General features: G+C 42.2%; 1 protein-coding gene across 1 annotated transcript in view; it reads left to right on the forward strand.

The window, feature by feature from the left end:
- Positions 1-2537: 2537 nt before the first annotated feature.
- Positions 2538-26702, forward strand: part of T265_09534 (hypothetical protein) — a gene marked incomplete at both ends in the record, with an annotated part of 31711 nt that continues 7546 nt past the window's right edge. The window contains one exon of the mRNA XM_009175633.1: positions 2538-2602. Within this exon, the coding sequence (XP_009173897.1) occupies positions 2538-2602 (65 nt within the window). The remainder of the gene's footprint in view (positions 2603-26702) is intronic.

Genomic DNA, 26702 nt, shown 5'->3' on the forward strand with positions numbered 1-26702 from the left:
ATATATATATATTCCTAATATGCTATCCAAGCTCATATGCGGAATATCCAGGCGGTGAAAGGGTGGATGAAAAATACGCTGTTCCAACTAGTCCTCTGTGGACATAGAAACGCTACTTGGAAATTTTCCGACAAATACTTTCAAGAGATGCATCTGACGCGCAAACAGCTTAATTGGTATGATTTTTCGTGGCGTATAATGCGTATACCTCGAAAACGGAGAACGCAGACAAAATCACGACTGCTGTTTCAATGGGAAGAATGAAGCTAATGGTGCATAACGTGTAGTATGTAATCTTTCCGTTGAAAAGTTTCGCACTAGCAGTGAACTGTTTTATTGCCGATCAGCAGCAAGACGGACTGTTTCCATATGTTCTATTGTTGCATAAATTGAACTGGTTTTTCAACAATTCCACAGTGTAAGAACAATTAAATTTCTACGATTATCATTGCAGCATTCGTTTTTTTATGAGTTGCAGGTGTTTGTTCGGTCAGCTGAGGCAGTCCAAAAATCTATGCTTGATAAAGAAAATTCAGAAGTGACTGAGGTGAAGTGCGAAATCTGTGAAAGCCAGGATGCGCTGTACTGGATCCGCGAGGATATTCGTGAATCACTGAGGGGGAGCAAAAAACGTAATATGTGGGCGCATGTGAGACACGGATGATATTCGATTGTTGAGATGTCATTGCGGGCACTCGAAACAGTAACACTCAACTGACTGATGCCAGGGATGAGGAACTTGACAACAATCTCGATACCTTACCGCCTCACACCGAGCTTCCGGCGAGTCCGGAACGGTACATAGGCAATTTTCGTCGTTAATGCTACGCACTGGTTTTTTTGGAGGTGTTTTTAATTGAGGCCAAATGTTTTTTCTCAGTCCCAAAGATAGTCAACTCGATCTTGAAGTCAAGTTTGAGAGTTCATATGATTAGCTACACGAGGTAGTAAATCCTGTGATCCAAGTTTGTAGCAAGTGAATTCGATGTTGGCCATTTCATGTCAACACCTCAGCTACAGTTTAAGACTGAAACAGCTTTTGATTAGGAAGACTAAGCTTTACCTTATAAAGCAAGTAAATGGGTCTGTCTTGGCGAATAAGCCTGATTGTATTAATAAGGGGAATGTTGTTGTTGCAGACGAATCCAAATTCAAGAAAATAAAACCTATTGCCCACGATCATCATTATCATTGACAGCATGATATAAGTGTTCAAAAGGGATGCATGGATGCCGTGTAAAAGCATAGTCCTCTCTGTCTTTAAACAACCTTAATCAACTCGCAGGTATTGATGCCAGTACTATTGGGGGTATTCAGCCTACTGGTACAAAATATCTTCGGCTGTAAGATCCCTCGAAACTGCCTATTTCCAAAATGCTGCAACGTATGAAGTTAATGACCCATTGTAGAAAACAGGTCTTGTTTTGCATAAATGGTCTTCCAAATCGTCGAATTTACTTGTGGGTAATGTTTCAATTTTAACACAATTGCTTTGCCAGGCCGAATCAATAGTTCATCCGGTTGGTCGAGCTTCAAAGCAGACGGAGAACTGATCGGTGAGGTGTCTTCCGACCGTCTTTTAAACAAATCACCTTGTCGGTTCGTGTGAATGACAAAATTTACAATGACTGGGTTGGGGAGAACTACCATAAGTTTGAGTTTAGTTTGGAGTCTTGCTCTTCCATCTCAGAACAACCTAGTCCTCCTCTCAAGGCTTGGTTCCCGAGTCAAAATTTCCAAGCTTTCCTAATCCATTATGTGTTCAGTGTCAAGCGCTGGAACCGCGTTACTAAGGTCTTAACTGTCCCTGATGATTCTCAGGGATTCTTAGTAGTCTGCCTGTGCGTCGTTTGTGAAAACATGCTGCTGCTGGTGATGATGTTGATGGTAAAGATAATGCTGATAATGTTGGTAACGATGATGATGAGGGTGATGTTGATTATAAAAGGAAATTGAAACAGGCATTGCATTTTCCGTGTAACGATAAGAGCGGTGTACGGGGTACGGCCACACGATCTCAACAATTTTTCATAGCATCCCTCGGCAACAAAGAGTTGAACGATATTGGTCCTCAAGCATCCGACGAGTGCTGTTCTAAAAACTAGGAACTTAGGGTCACTAAAAGAGATATCATTTCGTTTTCAGGCTCAGTTGCTTATATTGACCTTGAAATTTAGAAGGATTACACTGGTGGCTGACAGTGATTCCAGGTGAGTCGTATAACAGACTGAAGATACCTGATTCAAACAACAGAAATCTCACAGTTTGTGAGATTTGTGAAAATCGCAAGTTCAGAGGTAGTTCGGTTGTAGTCGCCAGACCGCCAGTGTCCGGCGACAAACGCACTGTTCGATACCGCACAATGGCTGTTAGAGTTACCTGACCGTTTAGCATAACTGATATTCAGCTGGTGGTTCCATAAGACAAATGCATCGGGGGATGTGTGAATTAGCTTAACCGCGCCATTCAGGAGGCCACTGGAAAAAATGCAAACATGATCCAGGGACTAGACGGTTGAAGGCTTCAGAACAACTGACATGGTTGGACAGATCATCCGAGCATTGGCAAAGGCTAGCAACTTGTCTAAATATTGGTGGCTCAGGTGAGCTGATTGGCTGTTTGTCAGGTGGCAGTTGTTCCGTACATTGAGCTTGACAAGTAGATTGAGAACGTTTCGTCACAATGCAAGGAGACGTCGTCAATGCTTGGTAAGTTGGGTGATTTCTCCAATGATGCACACTTTTGCTTAAATGGTGTCTAGGTCTTACTTAGTGTCCGCTAAGTGACTGGCTTCTTCGTTTTTTGGCACCTAAGTAAGCGTCACGTTTACAAGGAGCCCTGTTTGCTCAGCGTTATGTTTAGTGGGAAAAGCAAGCCTGCGAAAGCACAGTAGTGGGAGCACCAACTGGTAAAATCAGTCGGGCTGACAACGGCCGCCTCCATGGATATGTACCTCGACACTCGGTACATTAGCGGTTTCCCACACCGACAGTGGACGACAGTGCTGTGTCAAAGCAACTTATTTCCTTCATTAGGTAGCTGATAAATTTCAGGCTTCATCAAATATCAATTACGCATGATTGTGCCAACTGAGCTTGAATATTAGCGTACCCACAAGTAAGCCTACGCTGCCTTCTATAGCGGCACCGTGCATCTTTCACAAATCTTGCGTACACGATCTTGATCATACATTCATGTTAATAATGTAATATAACTCAGGGCGGCTGTGACTGAAAGCCAGTATTCAGCCGGATAAGTGGATTGTTGAGATTACCACGTATTTTCAGACTGAAGTTGGGGCGAATTATTATGTGTCCAAGGCTCAGGGATATGTAACCATCAATAAACTCGGTTCCTTGTAAGTTGATATATGACGTGTTAGCTGAACACTCCCTTCTTTCAAGGTCTCCGAGCAAAGTGAAAAGGATGAGGAAACTACCAACGTATGATGGCCGGCCATGAGGCTGAGTGGTGTAACTTGTCGAAATTCGATTGTTCAGAGCCTTGAAGTATAATCACTGAACTATAAATCTAAACGAGGATAGCATTCAAAAAACAAAATTTTGCTTACAGTAAAGCAGTGAAGAGCATGCAGTTTAAGTATATTTTAAAAGCATGTTCTCACCGAATTTATTCGGGAATTTTGTTAGGTTTTAAATGTTTGATTAGTTTCCCCTTCAGAACGCGTCGCTTCTCAATAGAGGGTAGCAATTTTCAACTTTCCGAACGCGAACAATTGATCACTGTTATCTGTCAAGCAAGTCCTTCTCGACTGTCGTTCTCATTACACCTGCAAGGAGGGAAATGGTGGTGGATACGTTCCCGTCTATACGAATTAGCTCCTTGTGCTTTCTGTCAAGTACAGACCATTGAGGATGATCGTCCCGGGGCACTAAGTACCTTCCACGGAATATCTGCTTAACCAAATCGGTTCCCGCTATCCTCATGTCTTTTGGTCTTCCAACGCTATGGAAATTGCACCTGCACTCGTCATCCTTAACCACTTCCAAACACCGTGCATTCACTTTAAAACCGAGTTGGTCTAATTCATGGGTTAACTAGCCTTTGTCTTATCGGAGCGTGCTGTTAGTGTGCTAGAGTCCTGAATGAAAATGGTTTACTGCACTGACAAGGATATGACTTCAAATATCCAAAAACCAATAGATCAAGTAAAGTGAGATCAGGTTCCCAGTTTCCTATTCGTGTTCGGTAATTTCTCAGGGTGGTTGCTGATCGTTATAACTGGAGTTTACAACGTTGGACGCTACCGAGATATCGCAAGATCTCTTCACGCCCACCTAATATTTCTTAATAAATATGAGTGCCCTCGTGTGTTTGAAGTATTCGGAATCCGACGACGCGAACGTAACATCCCACGCACACTTTTAATTCAGCGAAAACTGTATGATGAAGGTTCCAATTATTCTCAATTAAAAGGAGAGAACCCCAGGAGAAACCTTCAGCTAGGGATTTTGAACCCAAAATTTTGTTTGCAGCACTGAAATATCCTCTAATGAAGCCCAGTCAATGTTATTGTTAACATCCTGCAAATGGCACAGTAGGGGCTTGAATTTGAGGCGCTTCCATATTCACTCATCAGTAGACGATGAGTAGAAACTCCATCAGCTGAGGAACCGTTTGTTGATTCCTTTCTTCTACCTTTTATATTGTACAACGCGATTCCCCTTTTTTGTTATTTTGGTCTGTGCCTATACCACCCTTGTTGTTTTTGACCTGAACATAAACCGTTCTTTGACCTTGTCATCGGACGTGTCGTTTAAGTTCACACGTGGTTTCGTTAGTTTGTAAACACGTGGCTCCGCGTCGGCGTGGACTTTATGACCCGTTAGTGACCCGGCAGTTCCTAAGCCGGTGTATAGAAGCCGGCATAGTCCCACGATTTGAGGTTTGTAAAGCTTTATCATTTTATTATTGTACTTATAGTACCGCAATTGTAGATAAACCTCCACTTGAAAGAATTGGCTTTTGGGGTTTTGCGCGTAACTCGACGTGGTTCAACAGATTGCTGGAATCAATCTATACCGTTAGCCCTAGCTGATTTGTTTCGTTCGAAACTCGCGGTTGATTTGACTATCCGTCAAGTTTTTGAAGCAGTGTATTTGTGGCTACCCCGTCACCCACGTACTTGACCGTTTAGCCCACAAACCGCGTCACATTAAGGTGACTCATTGAACGTCGAATGTCTGCACTGTCTAGTGAGCGTTACAACTACTCATGTGCTGACATGCCTACGCACATGCTAACGGACCTACGTACAGGGAAATCGAACACAGCACACAGGCTCGCTCGCTCGCATGTACGCACGGCGCAGGACGTCGACCACTCTCCACGAGTATACGGACAATTTTGAGGGTGGTTGCTGATCGTTATAACTGGAGTTTACAACGTTGGACGCTACCGAGATATCGCAAGATCTCTTCACGCCCACCTAATATTTCTTAATAAATATGAGTGCCCTCGTGTGTTTGAAGTATTCGGAATCCGACGACGCGAACGTAACATCCCACGCACACTTTTAATTCAGCGAAAACTGTATGATGAAGGTTCCAATTATTCTCAATTAAAAGGAGAGAACCCCAGGAGAAACCTTCAGCTAGGGATTTTGAACCCAAAATTTTGTTTGCAGCACTGAAATATCCTCTAATGAAGCCCAGTCAATGTTATTGTTAACATCCTGCAAATGGCACAGTAGGGGCTTGAATTTGAGGCGCTTCCATATTCACTCATCAGTAGACGATGAGTAGAAACTCCATCAGCTGAGGAACCGTTTGTTGATTCCTTTCTTCTACCTTTTATATTGTACAACGCGATTCCCCTTTTTTGTTATTTTGGTCTGTGCCTATACCACCCTTGTTGTTTTTTACCTGAACATAAACCGTTCTTTGACCTTGTCATCGGACGTGTCGTTTAAGTTCACACGTGGTTTCGTTAGTTTGTAAACACGTGGCTCCGCGTCGGCGTGGACTTTATGACCCGTTAGTGACCCGGCAGTTCCTAAGCCGGTGTATAGAAGCCGGCATAGTCCCACGATTTGAGGTTTGTAAAGCTTTATCATTTTATTATTGTACTTATAGTACCGCAATTGTAGATAAACCTCCACTTGAAAGAATTGGCTTTTGGGGTTTTGCGCGTAACTCGACGTGGTTCAACAGATTGCTGGAATCAATCTATACCGTTAGCCCTAGCTGATTTGTTTCGTTCGAAACTCGCGGTTGATTTGACTATCCGTCAAGTTTTTGAAGCAGTGTATTTGTGGCTACCCCGTCACCCACGTACTTGACCGTTTAGCCCACAAACCGCGTCACATTAAGGTGACTCATTGAACGTCGAATGTCTGCACTGTCTAGTGAGCGTTACAACTACTCATGTGCTGACATGCCTACGCACATGCTAACGGACCTACGTACAGGGAAATCGAACACAGCACACAGGCTCGCTCGCTCGCATGTACGCACGGCGCAGGACGTCGACCACTCTCCACGAGTATACGGACAATTTTGAGACACGTGTAGCAGCCATACTGCGGAGAAAACACCAAGGAACTCTCACAGACGATAAGCTCCTCTTTTGACTTTCTCCCATTGTGCATCGTATTTTTTTTATACGTATGGCATCCCACCATTGTCAACTCTACCAAAAACTCTTATTAGTGCATCTACCTTATGAATTGTATTATGGCCATCATCAACAGTGCATTAATATATTACAGTGACTAACTCTGGCGTGTCAGTTTGCCTCATTGCGGGGTGGGTCAAATCACCTGACCATTAGAGACCACTGGCAGAATTTATTAGGTCCACTTGATACGAACGTAGAAGGCGGAAGCAGTAAGCGGTAGATCGTTGTAGCATAAGAGCACAGTGGTTCTCGTGGGAGAAAACAGTGGAGGTTTTGCTATCCGATAATGAGCAGTACCAATGTAATCATTCAATCAACTTGCATCCAAATAAGGATACGCTATGGTGATCTCAACTGGTCGGGTGTTTGCAAATCTGAATCTGTCTGGAGTTTCGTGAGATTCGAACTGTTGATAAGTCCCAATAAAAACGAATCAGCCGCGAAATGCTTCTCGGTTTCCGTTGAGACTGGCCTCACCTACAAGACAAAATCTTCACCAAAGTATTCACGAATCTTCCCACTCCATCAATAAATATCTGTGTACTGTTATCAGATGAGATTGTGATTTGCTGCATTTGATTGGACGCAATCACGACCCGAATTCGAAAGTCCGCCGGTGTTAAAGATGACGCTTTTGAGTGGTTTCTTCTGAAGGATGGATAAATTATTTCTGTTCGAATACGGGTGAAAAATGACACGAAAACCTTTCGTACCTTCGGTGCTGCAGAGAATACCTTCCAAAGAATTATCAAAAGTTCCACAGTCAGGGCAATTTTACTCAAGAGTTGATCCAATGTGTAAGTTTCAGACCACTGATATCTGTCTGTAAGTTATCTGTCTGCAAGTTATCGCGAAATGGACTACGCAAAACATTTCTCACGCCAACTGCTAGGATTTAACAAATGGGGCACATTTTCATGCTGGAAGCGTCTAGCAAATGTTGAATGTTCAAATTGAGCGAATCACTTGGGTATAACTTTCGTCCGCATCTTGATGAAGGAAAAAAATACCGAGTATTATTTTGATTGAAGTTTTTGCCGTGGATGAGTTTCGATCAAGGATGTCACCTTTGGCTCACGAGAGAGACGCATCTTTAGGCTCAGATTTGTGAACAGACTTGATACGCCTTTTCAGAGAAAATGAAGAGCTGAGCGTTTTACCGCGTTCTGCGCAAATGAAACGATCCGATTTTCTGTGCACATTTCTGACGTGTATATATAGACAGTTTATCTGGAAGAAGGTTTTACCACATTCCTCACACACTGAACGCCTTGCTCCCTCGTGAACGACTCTCCGATGGTGCTGCAGAAGTTTCCATGATTTAAAGTATTTACTTCACTCAGAACATGGGTTTCCCGCCTCTTGTGATTTCTGTACTTGTTTGCTTGACGTTCTGTGTGTGTAACACAGACAGGAATGCGGAAATATAGGCATCGCGTACTATGCTAGGTATTTTCCTTACACGTAAAGCCAATATGAGTCATTTTTATTTGCACTGCAAATGTAAATATGGCTGCGCGTTATATTGCCACGTATTCTCACTCTAATGTATAGAAAAAATAATAAAGTTATAAATGCTTTCAGGGCAGAGGGATAGTTCAAACAACCTGACCAAAGATTCCATGGGCATTTCACAAAATCCTGCAGAAATTAGGCTGTATCTAGTCGACTCCAACTTGAGTTGCAAATGACCGTATGATCACTTCGAATTCAACTAATTGCCTACACAATTTTACAGACTTGAGGTAAAGGAACACAAGCAAATTTGGATACCGATTACTAAGTGTTAAATATTAAATAATGAAAGTTTTACGTTACTGGTTTCTGCCGGTGTGACGACTATCAAGGCTCACGGTGATTTTGTACTATTGTCATGTTTTGAAGACACAGGATCAAAAGTGGAAACCATCTCCAATTAAAAGACATCTTCCCTTCGGACGTATATCTTATCCGACTACGTTAATTCATTTAATGTAATTCAATGCGCTTTCTATATTCTTTCAAACAAGACCTTGGTAGTAAACCCGGAGTGATACAACTGTTTTTTCGTGCAAACGTCGCCAATGAGAGGAGCAAAAATATCACATGCTCCAAAACAGTTAAGGCAATTGGCTGTCTTCTCATTCGCTTACTTCGTACTGTTTAAGGGCAAACCTGTTTAGAGAGCGGTGAGATTAAAGTTCGCAAGCGTCATCCGTGTTTGAACATTTGATGCCATTAACGGCATCATGTGAGAGCAGGAGAACCAAATACGTAAGCATCCTGACTACGCACACTACTCAATTAAACATTGTATGCAGCCAAATAACAGTGACAACACGAAGAGTGGTAGATATGGAGATTTGCTAAAGATTTCTAAACAGCAATATCAATAATAAAGATAAAATTCTTAGAACTCTGATAAAAAAACAATGTTTATCCCTTGATTACAGATCGTACAGATAGGACTACTAAAAAATTGTCCTGTTGCGTCAGCATCACTTTCGCGCTGAGCACATCTAGAATAGAACGATTCGTTTATAACGCCGACACAAGCGCGTAAATTAGTTGCAAGGAATCAGGAAAATGCTGAGGATAGGTATAGCTCGTTGACCGGCGACGCAAAAAAAAGAATGTATTTAGCTCACAAGTGTATCGGGGATTTTAAACAGATGTCCTCGGTCGTGAAGACGTGAAACACTGATTTTTTGGGCATCTGTCTCTCAGTCGGTATACGCCATGTGATTTCCCCCCTATTTTTTAAAGAGCAACAATTTAATGTAGGTCGGGTTGATAACGCGTGATTCAGTTGCTCTCTAGATCATTCCAGTGCAAAGAGTGCAAAGCTTAAACTACCGTAATTTCATTGTTTGTCTTTAAATTGACATATGTTTTGACTGACTTCCTGGGTGCGCATCACACTCATTGTATCTAATTTTGACTTCATTGTGTGTTCCACTAAAATGCGAAGCATGCCTGATCTTTTGTAGACTCGATGCTCATAGTTCCAATTCATGAGTGAACATTCCTCAGCAGTTTGCCCCCATAATGCCCCACCAGATATATCTGACTTTCCCCATTTTCCATCATGTGTGTAGTGTCCGAGTATTCAAATTGGAGGCACTAGCCTACATTGAATTTTTCTTGAAATACTTCACCTGCTGTTCTCCAGAATCTGCCATGGATAAAATGTTAAGATGTAAATCAGTGCTATCGGTTTCACTATTTATTCTAACTCACGTGATTTGTTGTCGTTTACAAGTTGGCATTCGTCAGCGCAACCAACATTATCGTGTGTATTCGTGTAAGCAAACATACATTGGTTCATCTGAATTATTTCGAATCCTCGCAAGCTCATCACCACTCACAGAGACAAACGAAAATCTCGAACCACCTTTTGGCGCGCTGTTCGACATAGGTGTTGTAGCTCAGGGGGTACAGGTTACTTGACTCTAACCGCTAAAGATGCCAAAAACAAGGAACTCGACACCCATCTCAATAGTGTGAGACCGTGGACAGAGTTTCCAGAGATATATAACGCCCCATTTTCTTTGTTAACGCTGAACATCATCTTTCTGTAGCATCATCGGGAAGCCTGGAATTTAGTTTCCTCATTTACAAGAATATTCCGCACGACCAACTTGAGACTTTAGATGCTTGGTTATCCAAGGGTATAGCAACTGCTGTTGACGTAACTACATTCATATCACCAATAGCTCAGTCAAAACACCGATGGCTAAACGAATTCTCACAAAGGACTTCTCAAAAACCTGAAACGATCACGGCATAATTACAAAGTTTTATTGCCCAGATGAAGACTCAGGACTTATCCCGATGGTACATCTGCCCGTATTGATGAGGTGAAAATTTTTTTCTCAGGCAAATACCAATGGAACTACAAGAAAGCCTGGAAAGGCAAGACAGTTTTTGTTCAGAAACACGATTCAAAATATTCCGGAATTATTATTGCCACTACTTTTGTAGGTATTTGCTGTGCATTTACGAAAATTCTCAAGCTCTACTTTCTTCCGAAAGTGCTCAACCTCTTATGTTTTGTGCTTCCCTACATGACTTATGTGTATCATTAGAGCATTGCGGCATATGAGGTTACGACAACACACCAGCATGTGCATTTGGTTCATCAAAGCCAGTCAAAAAACAGATAAATTTGTCAGCACAAGATTATTTTCCATCATATCAAGTCACTGGATAACTAGAATAGGTTTGTGGTGCCTACTACTTTCAAGCGCAATATACTTGATGTATGAGTCTCCACACGGAAATTCCCGATGTCAAATAGGTGTGTTTTGATGGCAGGTCAATTTACTTGGGGATACACTGACCCGGATCATCCTGGGTTGTTCATTTGAACTTGGGAGCAAAGATTCATAAATTCACTTGCTTGTGTAGACTTAATCGAACCTGGGGCAGATCGATGTTAGGATTGTCGTCTACAGGACAGAAAACCCACAGCAAAGTGATGATTTTTCAATGAAGTCATAAAAAGTTGCGACATACAGGTGCGATTATACACGGAGTCTGACTAAGTTGCAACTTTATGTGAGGGAAACGTAGTATGCATAACTTTGTTTTTTATATACGAGTTGCTAGTCTGTCGAGCAGTTTTCAGCAGCATTAGGTTTAGTATGCTCGAACTAGGCGGTGCGTTGTTTCGAATATTGTGCCAACAGAAATATCAGCTGAGCAATATGAAAAGTACCACTACCGAGAAATTCCGTGTGGGTTCAACATAATCCCCGCTACTACTACGCAGAGTCGCATTTCTTTTCTATCTCTTCAATATACTGTCATATACAACATGAAAGGCAAAGAATTTCTTGATGTACTAATTTGTTACGTGTGAAAAGTTTTTCCAGTGTGAAGCAGCCGCTGATTCCGCTGCCAATTAGGAAAGCCACATACATACGCTGATTAGTAATCTGCTTAGTTAAAGGTGCAAGTAATATTCAACTTGGTAGTTTATCTATGTGGATCTTTAACAAGGAATACTAAATCACATTCCAAGGGATATTTTTACTATTTTATAAGGTGTATAACACCAAAGGAAGAGCGATCTGGTTACCACGCCATTACATGAATTTAGTTCGGAGGTTCTCTGTGAGTGTTGTTTTCTAAAAGGATGCATTATTTATGAAACAATTGCGTAAAATTCGGTTTATATGGAAAATATAAATCCGATGAAAAATTCCCAACTTTATATGCCCAGTGAGGCCTGAGGATACGGAAATCAAGTTGTGGGATTTCGAATTGACTTCAGAAACATTAGCGAAGTTATGTATCGTCCAGATACTATATCGAAATACGGAATGTTGTACCACCTAAAATATGGGTCGAATTTTGTCTGCCACATCCAGATGTAGCATATGATTGACATAATATTCAAAACGGATTAAGCCTAATCCCATCAGGCCTAATCACTACGATAAGTCACCTTCTCCAATCTATATATATTCTCGTAAATTTAAAAACGAAAGGATTTCACGCCTAAATTATTAAACCTTGGATATTTTCTAATAAGCTGACCCACATATATGCGTCCATTAGTTGTTCCTTTAGTTCACTGTGTGGATTGTATCGAACACTGTGGATTAATCAAAGAGTAAATTAAAAGGCGTACCATTCACATTATTCGAGCATGAAAATTTTCAGCCCTTCAGATGTGATACTAAGGTACGTGCACTGCGCCACGCTGGAATGGTGGTAACATGTTCACAACAGATTCCAGATTTTTAGAGTTGAAATCCCTGCACGGCCATCACGGTTAACTGTAGGGCAACGACGCCCGAATCACCTGACTTCAATTCCCGATGTAGGCTCATCAGACAAATTTAGCGTGATGAAAACGACTGTTTAGATTGTAAGATAATTCGTACAACCATGTGAACTATGGCAAAATGAAACGAAATAACAAGCAATAGTTCCAACAACAGGTGTGTCAAAAGCAACTCGGATCTCACTTGCGAGCTGCATTACCCGAGTAACAACACATCTGCCCGACAGTGCGTGCATCGGTTGTGATATTTAGTTCGCCTGTATGAGTTAGTTGGTGCTATAGCATTTGGGATTATAGCCTCAGTGAGCATCTTCTTTTCAGTTTCAGGTGGCATAGCTCGAAAAATATTCAATCGTGAGCGAAATACACTAGTCATTAGGTCAAAGCGTTTAAACTGATTATCACCCCAGCATTTTATCTCCACAGCGTAGTCGACACAGTTGAAGGATCAGCAACTTGATCCTTAAGCAGCATCGTACAAACTATCTAATCTGTACTGAAAAACTCAGTTTTTTCGTCACCGTTTAACGGATTTGATCGTGCTCATTCGTGTTGCTGTTGCTTTTCGCGGAACATTGGAGAATGCTCATATTTGCCAACCTCCGCGTTTTCACTGTGGTCCGGCCACTCGCACTCTTCAATTGGGTAATCTGAGTAAGCAGGGTTAACATAAATTTGGGTCTTCTACTTTCACTCACTGAGCCGAATAGGAACAGATCTACCGCTCCCGGCATCTGAGCACAACCTACTCTACACAGAACCGCTAGTAAACATAAGATAAACGGGTAAAAGGACAACCAATCCCCGTGAGTGCATCGGAACATGTGAATTAATTTCCTCATTGGCGGGATTTTTACGAAGAAACGAAACGTGCGTCTGCAAGTTCACCAGAAAGTTTTTGTATGAGTGGGACGTACGCATCCGAAAGCAGCAATAAACTCCACCGAATGGCTCAATGTAGCCGGACGAGACAAATATCCGTCGGAACGATGCCCTTTGATTGGAGATGGTTTCCGCTGTTGGCGTTGTGTCTTCAAAATTTGACAATGGCCCAAAATCACCGTGAGTTTTGAAAGATTCATCCTACCGGCAGAAGCCAGTGAGGTGTGAATTTTCATTAATTGATATTTAACCGTTTAGTAGCAAGTATCCAAACCTGTTTGTGGTCATTGGCTTCAAATCTGCAAGTGTGTACCTAGGTAAATGCCTTCAAATCAATCCTACTTTTAAATGCATACGCAAACGGGTCCCGCTGGTGACACAAACTGATCCCAGAAGAATCTCGCGTTTATGCCATGTGACGTCAAAGCTCTCACGTCTCGAACATCGTATCAAACAGAAAATAGAAATTGTGTGGCGTACATCCAGTTAACGGATTTAATCATCAGAATATTCGCCTGAGCCTCCAAGTAACACCAGTTAATGTTTCAAATGATTATACTCCATCATGTTTGCGTACAATATGATGTGGTTGGAATTTCGCGGACCGCGCTTATCCGTAAAGGGGCGAATACTGAATTGTCCCGTTCATTGTTCAGCTGTAACACCCTTCCTTGCCTTCCTGCCATTGCACTCGATGAGACCATGAGGGCTCAGAATGCGCACCCAAGCCTATACAGAAGTAGACAAGATGCAGAGGGTTCAGGTTCGAGCGACGTAGTTTCCGGGCAGTATACTCGCGCTTTATTCACTGAGCTATCCGGATCATATTTGTTGGAATACCGACTGTTGCCCTTACGCATTCTTCGTTTAAACGAAGTGATACAATGGGCCCTGTTACTTACTGCGCGTTCATCTTCCACTCTCCGATAATCATCTCTTTAACACCCATTCATGTTTGTAAGTATGTGGCCAGTCCATGGGTGCTTGCAGTGCAAGTTGCTTACATCCATTCAACGTAGAAAACAAATTCGGGATGGAGGAGACAAACAGAATGGGGGAGCCAAGATAACGGGGATTATGTGAGCTGTACTTACCTTGGTCTGTTATGTGCGGTTTTTGTATGATGTAGGCAGCGGATTGTAGGCAGAAACTAATCAAACCATAACTTGACTTCTTGCGTTTTACGCAGCAGTTTCTTGTAGGTGGGAATGAAAATACTTCCGGTAGGACCATACCAGACGAAGTTGTGTTTCATTCTTAAAGATGTTGGTTGTCGATTAGGTGGCTTTTGATCTGTTCACCGAGTTTGACACTTGGCTTGCAAAAGTTTCGTCACCATAAGAGGATCTATCATCAGTGCTTACTGATACGATGCCGCAACTAGGAGGGCGTTTGCTTCGTCTGGTTGCAGCCATGTATTATGTTCCATAATATCCAACGCAAATGCTTCTTCTTGCTATATGTCCTTACTTTAGTGTCTGGACTGGATGCGCTGTTTGTACAGTATGTGCCATTGAGTAAGTTGTTACATGTTGCTGAAAATCATAGTTATCACACTTGCTAAACGAGGGAGGTTTGGATGATAAATGCCTTGTTCTAAACACGATTAGTAATAGAGGATTTTTGTCTCGGATTTCTTCATTCTTACTAACTATTTTGTGACTTTGTACGTGTTGGTCGTTTGTCACGTGGCCGACCTGATTACTTCCATCGGACGGAGCAAAATCTGGATGACATTTTATCACACATATGCTTAGCGAACCGTCCGCCACCATGCTCGTTTCATAAGGTTGGTTATGCGAGTGGCGGGGTTATGTTTCCTTTTAAACAATGCTACCATAAAAGGATACACAGGAAAACAGTTGGGATGAGCTGAAATCATTAGCACTAGAACCCCGGCACGAACATCCATCCGAACAAGACCCAACACCAGTCACTCTCTCTGAGAAATATGATGAAGTTATTGTGTGGCAAAAATCAGTTACCATGAATGTACGTTTATTTACCTGCAAAGTGTCTAATAACTTAGTGAGTTAATCATTCAATTCTAAATTCTGTTGAAGATATCACGTATTCAAGCAGTGGACGCCTCGATTAGACATGTTATTTTTGAAGGCAACCACATAAACGTGAATGATGGGAAGAAAATCGCCATACACGGCGCAGAACGCGTTCGAAATGCAGTTGTATGGGTGGCAACTCTTGTTACTACCGTTGCTTAGCCAGCCAATTTCAGTCAGAAATATATAAACGTTTGCGAATGATCGTTCAGCAGCCCCTCAAAAAACATTTTAAACTGAAAATAAATCCCTAAACATTTGAGCGGAAGCATGTCACAGAGTCGCATTTCGGTCACAGGTCGTTGCATTCATCATCAGCATTGCATACGCTCGTTCATAGGAATTTCTGATTAGTGAAAAGAATTGGAATATTGCAGCAAACTGAGTTATTCATTGTTCTTTAGAACTGGATGGTTTTGTACCTTATTGTTGCGTTGAGCCATCGCGCACATATTTTAACAATTTCATTCAGAGAACTGAGCGGAAGTAGAAGTGATCGTACACCATTCAAACAACCTAGTTTATATACAGAGGTTTCCTCACAAGAATAACCGAAAATCTCCATGCTTTACACCTCAGTAGGTCTGAGTGAAGGCGGAACGGAGGAAACACAAAATGAACCTGAGGAAATTGTCACACGCCACTTTGTACGGGCATCAAATTCCACATTATCTCATCTCCCTGAAACCAGAGGAATGTCGTCTGAAAATTCTGCCACTTTGGAGCCCACATCAAAATCAACCGAGCGGGGCGGCCGGAATAGTGTTCATCGATGTCCAGTATGTGGGAAAACATTTCAGCACGAAGGAAAATTAAAGCAGCACCAGATATCCCACTCCGAGCACCGTGATTTCCAGTGTAACCTATGTTCAAATGCTTACAAATACCTATCAGATCTTCGTGCACACATGAGGAAAATACATTCAACTGAACTTGCGCGACGCCAAAGGACGTCAAGGGAACAAATGCAGGAATCATATGCACTGGGCAACCAATGTCCTGAATGTAATAAATTCTTCAAAAGTTGGAGGTGTCTACAGCAGCATCAACAATTAATCCACAAGGGAACAGGATGCTCAGTCTGTGAGGAATGCGGTAGAATGTTTACCCAAAAAAACAATCTATATAGTCATATCAGAACTGTACATAGAAAAATGGGTCGTTTCACTTGCACACAATGCGGGAAATCAGTAAGGAGCTCAATGGCACTGACGAGGCATACCACGTCTGTGCATAACATTGCACCGAGAGACAACTCGCTCTCGTGAGTCGGCGGTATTATACTGTTTGAAAATTTATCCACAACAAAGACTTAAAGTAAAATAGTACACGGTGGACTTTTTATTTCTGCATGAGAATGTGAGAGGACGTCGACGTATTGTGGGCTAATGTAGGTCGAATAATGGTATTGATGCGCTGCGGTGGAAGTCGAAGCAGTTTGACGAAGATATACCTAGTGACAGTTTTCTGAGAATATATTGCAAATGCGACCCTGGACCACGCCCTTTACCGAGGGTTGTTTTACGTTCTGTGCCCTTAGGCCATCGGCGTATCGAAGGCAGTATGTAACACAAACACACAGCGCAATAAACGCGGAATTCTGAATAGCTTATTCGAAACCATTTACGCGCGACAGATTTATTCATTCAAGTTGAACATCCATACCATCTCGGCATTTGCTAACCGCTTCTCACCTGGAAACGTGCACCATTTTGTAACGTCTAGTAGTAAGCGTGCGAAATTCTTTCTTCGTGTAGCGGGAAAAATCGCAGACAATCCCTAATGATGTGGTCTGAAACACATTGGTCTGATCAAAATCTGAATGAACCTGCACTGCCTAAGGCGTTTCCGAAATTTCAATAGAATTTCATCTATGCGACACCCTAAATTATGAACGCTTTGCATTTTATTTTGCTACCACAACTGCGTAGGAACAAAATGAGTTGGTGATTGCTCAAAGAAAATCATCCAAAGCGCCATTTCCAAAGAAAACGGGCACTCAGGTTTGGGGTGTGAGCGCCTAAAATCGAATGCAGCAAGTGACAATCTCAACCGCCAAAAACGGAAATAGTGGTTGATCGTATGGGGAGATTTGTGAGTTTTCGATTAAGATCTCGTCCCTTTAGTAAAACCCGTCTACCCTGAAATCCCGATAATTAATGAAAAGCTGTTTCATTCCTAACGGAGATCATCAACCGTGTTCGTCTGAAGCAACTCTGAACAAATTCAGACCCACACTCATTCGTAAGGACAAAATGTCCGCATAGAGGCTGCTGAGAAGCAGTTTACCTAGCCAACTGGATAGTAATTTCTGACTGTTAATTACTGAATATAGCGGCAAAACTGTGCGCGGTCGGAAGTTCTGAGTATTTGTGCTTAGACTTTCAGAGCTTTTCAGCTTATCCGAATTTAATTAGCAGCATCAGACACTACCACTGGTTTTATATATAATACGGCAACCACAAATTTACAATGGTATCCTAAGAAAACAAACGTGGCTAAATATTAGTACTCTCAAGTAATGATTAAACAACCGGTGGGCATTCTCCTCGTACCGTCGAAGAAAGGCTGTTCCCTGAAAAACTTCACCCATTGGGTCGCAAATATTGTCCCACGCACTACAAATAGTGGTTCGTAACGGTTTCTCATAAAAGACCAAAATACATATAACAACTATAACCAATGTTACTGATACGGTAGCTTTATTTAGGGATATTATTGAGCACCATTTAAATGATTCTATAACTACTGTGTGGAATAATAACATTACGGGTGCTATCTGAGGTCGAGAGAAAAATCTCCGTCCGATGGGAGAGTCGTGAGCAAGAAGTGGCCCGAGACTGGATTTGGATACCCTTTTCTGATGGCTTCCATGGGCCTCCTTTCTAATTTGTTTCGGCTGTGCGATTGATTTTATTACGGCAAATCTCCTTCCAAAAATTGATCATATTTGCCTTATTGATTTTGAACCTCTCCATTAGAATCCATAGTTATCAACTGGGGTCTGACTACTCCCATTAAGTAGAGTGAATCAGTTGGGTAAGCGGGTTTCTGACTTGAGAAGTACCAGTCCACACTGACCTTTGATCGGGATGATTTCGCTTGGCATCTGAAATATTGTTCCGTCCCATCAACATGTAGCTTCTTGAGATACTGAAACAAATAAATATCTCCGAGATGGATGGGCGGAATAAATATCCAACTGAGCTGGCGTAACAGGCGCCAGAAATACAGTGGCTATCGGAGAATGGTTGTATCTAGTTAAATGGGGGGTCAAGCCCACTGGACAACAAGGTCCTCCAGGAACCCCATCCTCAAAGGGTTGCGGCCACGGGGTCTTCATCCTTATCCTGGTCAAAGCACCAAATGAAAGGAAGAAGGCCTTCACCTCGGAGTTACTAGAAAATGCCAACTGACCCGTTAATGACCACTGAACATCTTACTTACAAAAACCGGATATTCATCTTCTCCTGGACCCGTCTTCTTGAACTTTCCTGGATATTCATTGACTCCAGTCATTCATCGCTCAAATCCAAGCAAATGTCACAAAGCGTCTCTACAAATTACGCAGAGCGAAATTCCACGAACAACACATACTACTCGCGTGCCTCCCCATCATTAGTATCACCGTTACACCAGTACGTTCGTAGAATAGTATCTTGAGCAACGGTTCATCTGAAACTATCATTTCGCGATTTTGTTTCTGTGGTTACTACATTTGTCACTGTACCTTGAGCCTCCGGTCACGTTCAGATTCGCTTGCATCCAACCATGCAAAATGAGGCAGAGCCGATTTTCAACAAGAACAAGTTCATTACTTCCTAACCAAATGACCCACTGTCTTACTTCCATTTCCATTACCCTGCCCCCTGAACAAGGAAGAATGAGTGGCAATATTACATGGGATTTTTTATCGTTTCAGTGCCAGCCTCCTACATCGAAAACCTGTTATTTTTTATCCATATCTTATATGACTTTGAGATAGTGTTATCTCCTTCAAAGCCAAGCTAATGACAGGTACTCAGTAGGACGTTATCCATAGATTCCAAATTGCAAACAAATTTCTGCGGATAACTTTATAAACAATACCCGCAAAAATAGCGGCATGAGACTTTGTGAAGAATTGGCATGTGACTGCGGTACAATGCTTGCAAATTTGTCTCACATGGTTCCGTCGTTGAGTGGCTCAAGCAGTCACGTTTAACAGGCGAATTTCGTGTCAATTGTGGTGAGGTGGAACATCCACAGGTCAATGTTCCACGCACTGCGGATTCGGGTAGTTACAACCATTTCTCGCATTCATTGTAATGCGTGAGTGCTAATCACGCACCCTGCTGGTACTCAAATGGAGTATGCACTCCATAAATGCAGTAGGATGCCGTTCTAGAGATACTTTGCACGAAGAAGTCGGTTAACCCCGTTCATGTAACAGATGCTGAATACTGATGAAAACTGATGAAGATCTCTGACATTTTACCATCTAATTTGACTGCGGTATTCAGCTGAAACTTTATGCTTCATTGAGTACTTAATCAACTTTTCTGTCAAACTTCGGGGAACCGGCTAAACAAACGCACTTCGAAAGCAAACATGCTGCGATTTACATGGCAATCTTTGAAGGATCATTAGCATATTATATACAACTTAGACAACACATGCAGCACAGTCGACCCGTAAAAATGATACAAGTTCCAGTTTCAAATTCTCTGGGATTTGGTCATGGAGAAGGACCTTGGAGGCCTGCTACATCGGTTTCCACGTATTAGGTTTGGTAGGCTTTTCCATATTCTTCTGTTTTCTTTCACAGATTCAGCTCACTTCCGCAATCTGTTGGGTGGCGAAGTCTCATCTTTTGCCATATCTCACAATCAACTATCGATACAAATTTTGTGCTACGGATTTGCCTTTATTCATTAAAATGCATAAAAGATAAATGATGACACAGGTGGTTTGGTAACTCAGTCTCATCTGAAAGATCGCGGTTCACAAAGGGCACATTTTCATCAGTTACTACTTGGGAGAATTTGCAGGGTCAACTGTGAAGCAATCCTAGGGATGCTGGTGGCCAGAATTTGAGATTATCTGGTATCTTGTCCCTGGAGACATTATTCAACGTTTGTAGATCCGTCAAAATGTGATATAAATTTAGCGAACCAGTACAACTAAAATTTCGTCCGTGTGATTTTACTGATTCTGTGGACAAGTCCCGTAGTACACAGCCGGGGCCTGAGCCCGAATCCGAGCTCTCAATAATGTATTGACCCACTTCACCTGGGCCGTGCAAACCACATGTGTGTTAGTTTCATTTTGAGAAAGTTTTTCATAGAGTATGCTTATGTGTGTCCACCAGCTGATGCCTGAGCCGGAACGCACTGTTGGTTTACCTATGTCCAATGGGGATATTCTGGGCTGTGCTGAATAATGCTGAATATACAGCATTAACCATTAACCAGCTCGTATCGCCCTTCACACAAGCAGGAACCCGGATTGTTTGATGATACCACCCTTACCAAAATGAAGAAAAATATTTTTTCGAAATGTGATTTATTATTCCTCGTTAAAATCCGCATAGACAAATTACTGAGTTGGAGAGTATCAGCACCACTAACTTAGCAGGTAACTAATGAGTGCATATATGTGGCGGCAAAACCAGCGGCTGCTTCTCACTACAAGAGAATTCCGACAGGTAATATTTTAGTGCATCGAAAATTCTTTGGTGTACTTGATGTTTATGATAACATATTGAAAGGAGAGAAAAGAAACGCGACTCATTGTGATAGTAACGGGGATTATTCTGAACCCAAACGGAATTTCTCGCCAGTGTTCTTCAACTGAGTGAGCTTCATACTGCTCAGCTGATATTTCCGCTGGTACAGTAAAAGAAATAACAACGCACTCTCTCGTCGGAGGATAAAATCCCTTATGCTGCTGAAACTCCCCGACAGACCACGATCTGTCCCGATCTTTTCAGGCTCATCGGACAGGTATAGTCTCCGAGTGTCCGTCGAGATTATTTTCACCATAGCATCAGACTGCACACATACGGCTGAACATAATGAAGTCTTTGAAGAAAAGGCCACTCACTGAGAATGATGCAGTTAGTTTTAACTAGGGTTGTGCTACTACCTGAAGAGGTGAAACATCCACTTTTCTTAGGAGCAAATATCTGAACACTGTGTCTACTGCAGTACTATTACGACCCCTTTGCATACCATCTGGAATATAATGGCAACTTGTATATATTAGCATCACACAAGGACAAATACATGCCGTCCGTATCGCTCATTGTAACCAGTTGCAAAAACCCATCCTAGTAGACACACGCTAACCGTCTTTCTAGTTTTGCTTCAAACTGGTGTACATTTTCAACGCAAATGCATCGCTCTGTTTGAGTCCCTTTGTCCTGTGGAGAAATCTGTCTTCGAGTAGTTCAAGGTCGTGTTAAATCTGGACGGCCATTAGAAAAGCTTGATGGATAATGACGGTCGTCTTTATGATGTGACATCATCAAGTGTTGGTTTGATTTAATTTTCTGGGCAATGATTCAGCAAATGTGTACATGATCTCATAGCGTGACCAGCGGTAAGTTATTGAAGGAGGTTCTACCGCAATTGGGAGATTGCGTCCGGTTGGCTCCTTGAACGTAACTGAGAAGCTATCTACATTGGAAGCTACTCAGATGAAGTTTGACTGTCCTGAGATTCTCCCATTGGAATATCATACCACCGGCAATGTACCACCGCTTGCTGGTGCACTTCAGTGATGTGATGCGAAAACCCGCTGCATTTCTAAAGTATACAGCACGCGACTGGCACAAAGTGGTCTTAATTTTGGAGTCAGTCTTGAGGAACCGAAAACCGATTATTATTTGTGTAGTTAATTGGCATTAAATTTTGCTTATTATCATGCCTAAAAACTAAGAGCAAAGCATTGTTGCACGACCACAAAAAACACAACATACAAATTCGTCTACCCCAATGGACTTGTGAATCGTACTTCCGTGCCGTGAACAATCCAGGATTGCCTAAATCTAAAAGTTGTCAAATGAACTGTACTGTTATCAGAGCACATCCATTTGTCATCAGATGTTTTAGTGCAAAAAACCATGATCCAAGTTCCTAGCGCTTGTCCAAAAATGGGCTGTCAGTCAGGAATGGGTTAATGAACGCAGCTGCGCACTGATAATATCTCCACGTATGGTGGCGAAACGTTTGCGAGCCAATAGCTAAGCTCAGCAAACAGATCAGCAGCCACCTTTTCAACATCTGATAATCTCACCCGAGCTACCAAAAATTCAACACACTACCACTACCGCATTTTGTGTTAAGCTCGAATAATTCATTGTCTGAGTTGTTTTGCGTCGCATCCAAGCATGCAGACGTAGCCTGTCTAGCGCAGCGCCATTGGATGCGGCCGCAGGTTTGGCATCACACATGGATAACAGAGCTGCGCATTGTATAAAAAATTGAGGTGCGCAACTCAGGAATGCATGTATTCTGGTTGATTTCGATCCTACAAAAATGTATGGTTGCACGAGCTACGTGAATTTTGTAAAATCCAGATGAATTTTCGGCGCAATAAGTGCGATTTAGTGCCACAGTCCTATTAGAGCTCCGTTTACACAGCGGTGTTTCGATTGGAATGGATGCATCGGTGGGCAGTCTATGACCTTGGAACACAGTATGAGAGCACCGACCAGTGAAGTCAGTCGAATTGGATTGTAACCCTGCCTTAAAATAATCATTACAAATTTTCCAAATGGATTTCAAACATGACTTCAATTTACAACCAACACCCAGGTCATGATATCAGGAAGCACCGTCAGAAATAAACCTTCCTGTGGGAATCTTCATTGGTCGTCAGCTTGTCATTGAGTGGTATTCCGTTCACATCACCCACGCGGGAACACGCTCGACTATCCCGATGTGGCATTGTGAGCGCGTCCGGTGTGCACCGGTTAGTTAGGTCAGTCTCTCAAGGTGCTGGCGTTTCCGATCCGAGCCACGAAAGGTACTGCTTAAAAGCCCTAGAGAAGAAAGGATGGCGAGCTCACAGCTCCCAGACTTTGATGTGAATGATCAATAATAAATCTCTTATCACGTTTCAGATCAGTAAAACAAGCTCCCTACATCTACAAACTATTGTGGACCACCAGGAGAGCTATTCGGGATGCGTGTAGTGCACTTCTAGCCTATTAGCTGGCCACGCAATCTAAAAGAACCTGAAAAATTTCGTCGTATTGCGGTCATTTATGGCACATGTCTAAAGGAGGCAAATGTTCGAAGACAAGATAATAAATGAGTCAAATTTTTTTTGAACAACACAAGTGAGCTTTAGCCCGTAATTCATCCACTGCATCGTCAAAGCGAAACACAAAGGGAGCATACAATTTCACGCATGCCGACTTGCACCATAGACAAACGTCTCCACATAAAACGGCAGTCCGAAGGTAGGATACTGCACATAACCATGCAAATGCTACACCTCATTGGTAACCGCACGACAGAGATATCACAGAGGTAGTCAATATCGAGTCAGTAGGAATTATCCAACAGCCCTCTCCACTGGTCTGATCTTTCTTGGCGTTGATCACACTGGCACAGTCCTCCAGATTCCATTTATTTCACTATGTTTATCTGAGCACCGATTTCAGTGCAGTCCGGTTTGTGCATCCGTTCGCAAATTCACGCGCTGTTGGCGGAGACTCATTAGAAAACACCTGAATAGGATCCTTCCTCAAATAGACTTCAAAAAGTTGGGATTCGGGCATTTAGAGAAACCCTATATGAAACAGTTGCTGACTCAGGGGTCAAAACGTCGTCAGCACAGCAAGCGATGTTAACGAACAATGAGTGAACAGTGATTGAAATCCACCGAACAGCTCCCAGCACGTTGACCCTGTTACTCGTCACCTAATTACTTACAGTCGCATGTTAGGTGAAGAGGAAGAATATGGCATTTGCACGAGGGACATCGGGTTCCCGTTCGACTTGTCGGAGGAAGATGTATGTGGGCGGAAACACCATAATGTGACATGCATCAGATGAGGCAATAGAACTGGGTCTGATTCCAAATGGAAGATATGACCCTGGAGACATACGTGAATAAACTTATTGTATCATGGAAAGACGGCTGGTACAGCCGAATGTGAAAAAAGCTCAGGACCATTGAACTAGTGCTGCGAAACTCACAATATGGAGTGCGTGAGCAGTGAATAATAGTAGGAAATCAGGCTAATTGATGCACCAACTGAAATTCTCACTCGATACCTTTGCACATTTTGTTGGAGGGATGAATGCAAAAATCGCTGGAACAATTACACAAAGCTGGAGACTCTACTGAAAACCCGGAGTACAGCCAGTATCTCTGCGCCTGTTTTCAATAAGGCAGTTTATATTCTTTTGGAGTTTTAATCTGATTATGAAGACAGCCACGGAAAATCTCTCTCCTAATGCTCTTGATAAAACACGTGAGATCCGCAGACAGCTTAACACGAGAATTGTCGTCCAATATATCCCCCTCCCTGCGAACAAAAAACTAGCCTCTGGTAGCTACCTTGTAATTAGAGTTCCCCAAGATAAGCTTATCCCCTAATTTAATGCACTCCAAGTGTCAACGCATCTGCATTCTTTAGGCTTGCTCTTGGAATTACAATAACGACAGTGTAGCTTCTAATACCGGAGGCTTTATATTTCACCATTTGGGCTGGATAAAGAAGTGTCCCGAATGAAAAGGTGCCCCCGTATTGACAAAATTCCTTAGTAAAATTATCGGAAATTGTTACATCAATTTTCATAAGAAAACTCGCGGCAATATTTTATTCTTTCTGTTTATTTATTCAATTGATCATGCGTCATAAACTTGGCATCATCAGAGTACACTGGTGTCCATTGGTGTACACCGTGTTATAACGCAAACGTGATACTCAACGGCAATTGTGTTCGTTTAAAGGAACACATGGTGTCAGCGACCGCATTTCGGTTTCTGAATATACTCGTAAGGAATTAAATCACAGTTCGTTTCTGAAACTATTCCGGTTACTATATACAACGGGCTTTGCGCGGGAATTGATGTCTATGAGACAAATATCCACAAGTACTCTCGAGTAGCTTGATCATTTCCTGATTTGTTCAATAAGCGCTCACAATTCACTCAGTTACACAAACCAATTGACCACGAATGATCAAGTACTAACACCAAAAGTGAGATCGTTCCAAACTCCTTAAGCCATCCCAATGTTAATCATTAGAAAATAAAACGTTTGTGTGTTCGCTCGTTTTGGGATTCGGCTACACTCATATTTTTCTACTTGGGAGAATTGAATGAATAAAATGTAGAACCCAATCAGAAAGAGATATTGCTTTTATGGTGACAGAGAACTAGAGGCTATAATACGGACACCATGCGAAGAACTGTTGTGTCCAAAATCACTCGGACAAAAGCCTTAACCTGCTGGAAAAAAATTGGATACCTCCGACAAAACAGGCGGGTGATGCATTATCTCCAGAGTAGATAAGGGTCTCTGACGTTTAGGTTAATTAGGAATTCTATATGACTAATGATTGTGTACAGCTTTACGGCACAGTTTCATACGGTCAAGTTTGTCAGTAATATGTTACAAAACTACTACCTACTCATCACAGAAATCACACGGACCAGTTATAAAAAAATCGACCTCTTAAGTAATGGTTTTATTGGATCAACCTTAGCATAACTGACCCTGAATTGGCAAAATCCCCTCAACCATCCTTGTAGGTAGTATCTGTTCTTGGGATTTCCTCAAAGGGAGCCAATGGGTCGTGGCAAAATATGAGCCCGTGTTCTTGGTCAGCTGGTTGTAATCCCGCTTACCAGCGGAGTACTTGTTTTTGCCATTCTTTCTTGGTGGATCGTATTCGGATCACCGAATCGATGGTACAAACGATACATATCACCAATTTCATTCCATACCGGTGAATGTCTTCGGGCACTATCCATACTGTAGGCGAAATGGAAGCCTGTGGTTGTGCAGACCTGGTATATACAAAATAGTTATTTAGTGGATAGGCGTCGGAATTTGTTCACCACACGATCTACACCAAGGGAAAGTCTGAGATTGACGGGGATATTTCGAATGTCACATTTATTGAACGACACTTTTAAGAGGCTGACACGTCGCAAGAATTAATGACACGAAATCTAGTGTTGTTTTTGTTGCTTTTGTGCGGAAAATACTCACCGTGTTTTAACTTACATTACTAATTCGAACCACAAACCATCTCACTTAACTTCTTGCCTTGTTTCATTTTCTATGCGCCCGCGTCAGATTTACACAACGGCCAAAATAGCCGATTGAACACTTCCAATAC

This window comes from Opisthorchis viverrini, assembly GCF_000715545.1.
Source record: "Opisthorchis viverrini unplaced genomic scaffold opera_v5_285, whole genome shotgun sequence".
Lineage (NCBI taxonomy): Eukaryota > Metazoa > Platyhelminthes > Trematoda > Opisthorchiida > Opisthorchiidae > Opisthorchis > Opisthorchis viverrini.